General features: G+C 35.4%; 1 protein-coding gene across 1 annotated transcript in view; it reads right to left on the bottom strand.

Moving 5' to 3' along the window:
* Positions 1-1020, bottom strand: part of si:ch211-284e20.8 (uncharacterized protein LOC563738 homolog) — a 7247-nt gene that overhangs the window by 2597 nt on the left and 3630 nt on the right. The window contains exons 4-5 of the mRNA XM_024263700.2: positions 258-424; positions 24-137 (exon numbers count right to left, since the gene is read on the bottom strand). Of these exons, the coding sequence (XP_024119468.1) occupies positions 24-137; positions 258-424 (281 nt within the window). The remainder of the gene's footprint in view (positions 1-23; positions 138-257; positions 425-1020) is intronic.

Genomic DNA, 1020 nt, shown 5'->3' with positions numbered 1-1020 from the left:
ACAAAAGTTTATGTTTAACTCACAGCAAACTGGCAGTTCATTGTTGGGCAGCTGCTCAGCTCGATAGGATCTACTTTCTTGGAACACACCGTCTCAACAATGGTGAACTCCACAAAGTAAGAGGGCCAGACAACCCACTGGAAAGACACACAAAGCATGACAATGTGTGAAACTTCAGATCTCAACCATGTTCCCGTCCCTCCTTTACTTCTTTCCCTGCTGGACAGTCCAGTTCATCGGCTCTGCAGATTGTTTACCTGGGAACTGGCTTTAGTAATGTTCTCCAGGGTGAAGTAGTTGGCCAATAGGCTTTCTTCATTAAACCTCTGGAGAGAGAGATTGGCGGTCTCCACGACAATCGGGTCGTTCAAGTTTTCAGCTGTGGGACAGTCAGGACACACGTCCACCACTGCAGTAGCTGGAACTGAACACAAGCGTGGACAGAGTGGAAATTTAGACAAATTTTACTTATATTTTTGTATTATTTTATCTAATATGACTATAGCTTCTTAGTTGTATCATTTATTTTAGCAGTATTTATTCTTAGAATGTATTATAGTCGCATTAGGTATTCTTTAAACAAACAAATACACTGAATTAAAACACAAATGTACAAAAATTAGTATCAATCTAAGACTCATTATGGGATGTTGCTCTTGTGAGATGAATAAATATACTGCAAAAACAGGGTACTTTGAAATAATTCAATATTTCTTACCCTATTGGCATTTTACTTTAAATAAGCAAAGAAATGTTGGTAAGAAAATGATCTTGCCAAGAATTTACAATTTTAAGAAGAAAATTCTAACAGATGTTTTTTTTAAACTAAAACTGTTTTTGTTTTTGAAAATCTTTCTTGATAATATTATTTTTATAACAAGGCAGAAAATAAGACACATTTTCTTGAAAAAAGGGTCTTTGTACTTTCTTCAAGTTCGAATTTTGCAGAGTATGGTTTAATTTAGGATGCAATGTGTTGGAGCCATTTGGCTGAAATTAGATTATTCATTATAGTTCATG

The sequence above is a fragment of the Oryzias melastigma genome, unplaced genomic scaffold, assembly GCF_002922805.2.
Source record: "Oryzias melastigma strain HK-1 unplaced genomic scaffold, ASM292280v2 sc00616, whole genome shotgun sequence".
Lineage (NCBI taxonomy): Eukaryota > Metazoa > Chordata > Actinopteri > Beloniformes > Adrianichthyidae > Oryzias > Oryzias melastigma.
Note: the sequence above shows the minus strand (reverse complement) of the source record. Positions and strands in the feature narration are given on the sequence as shown.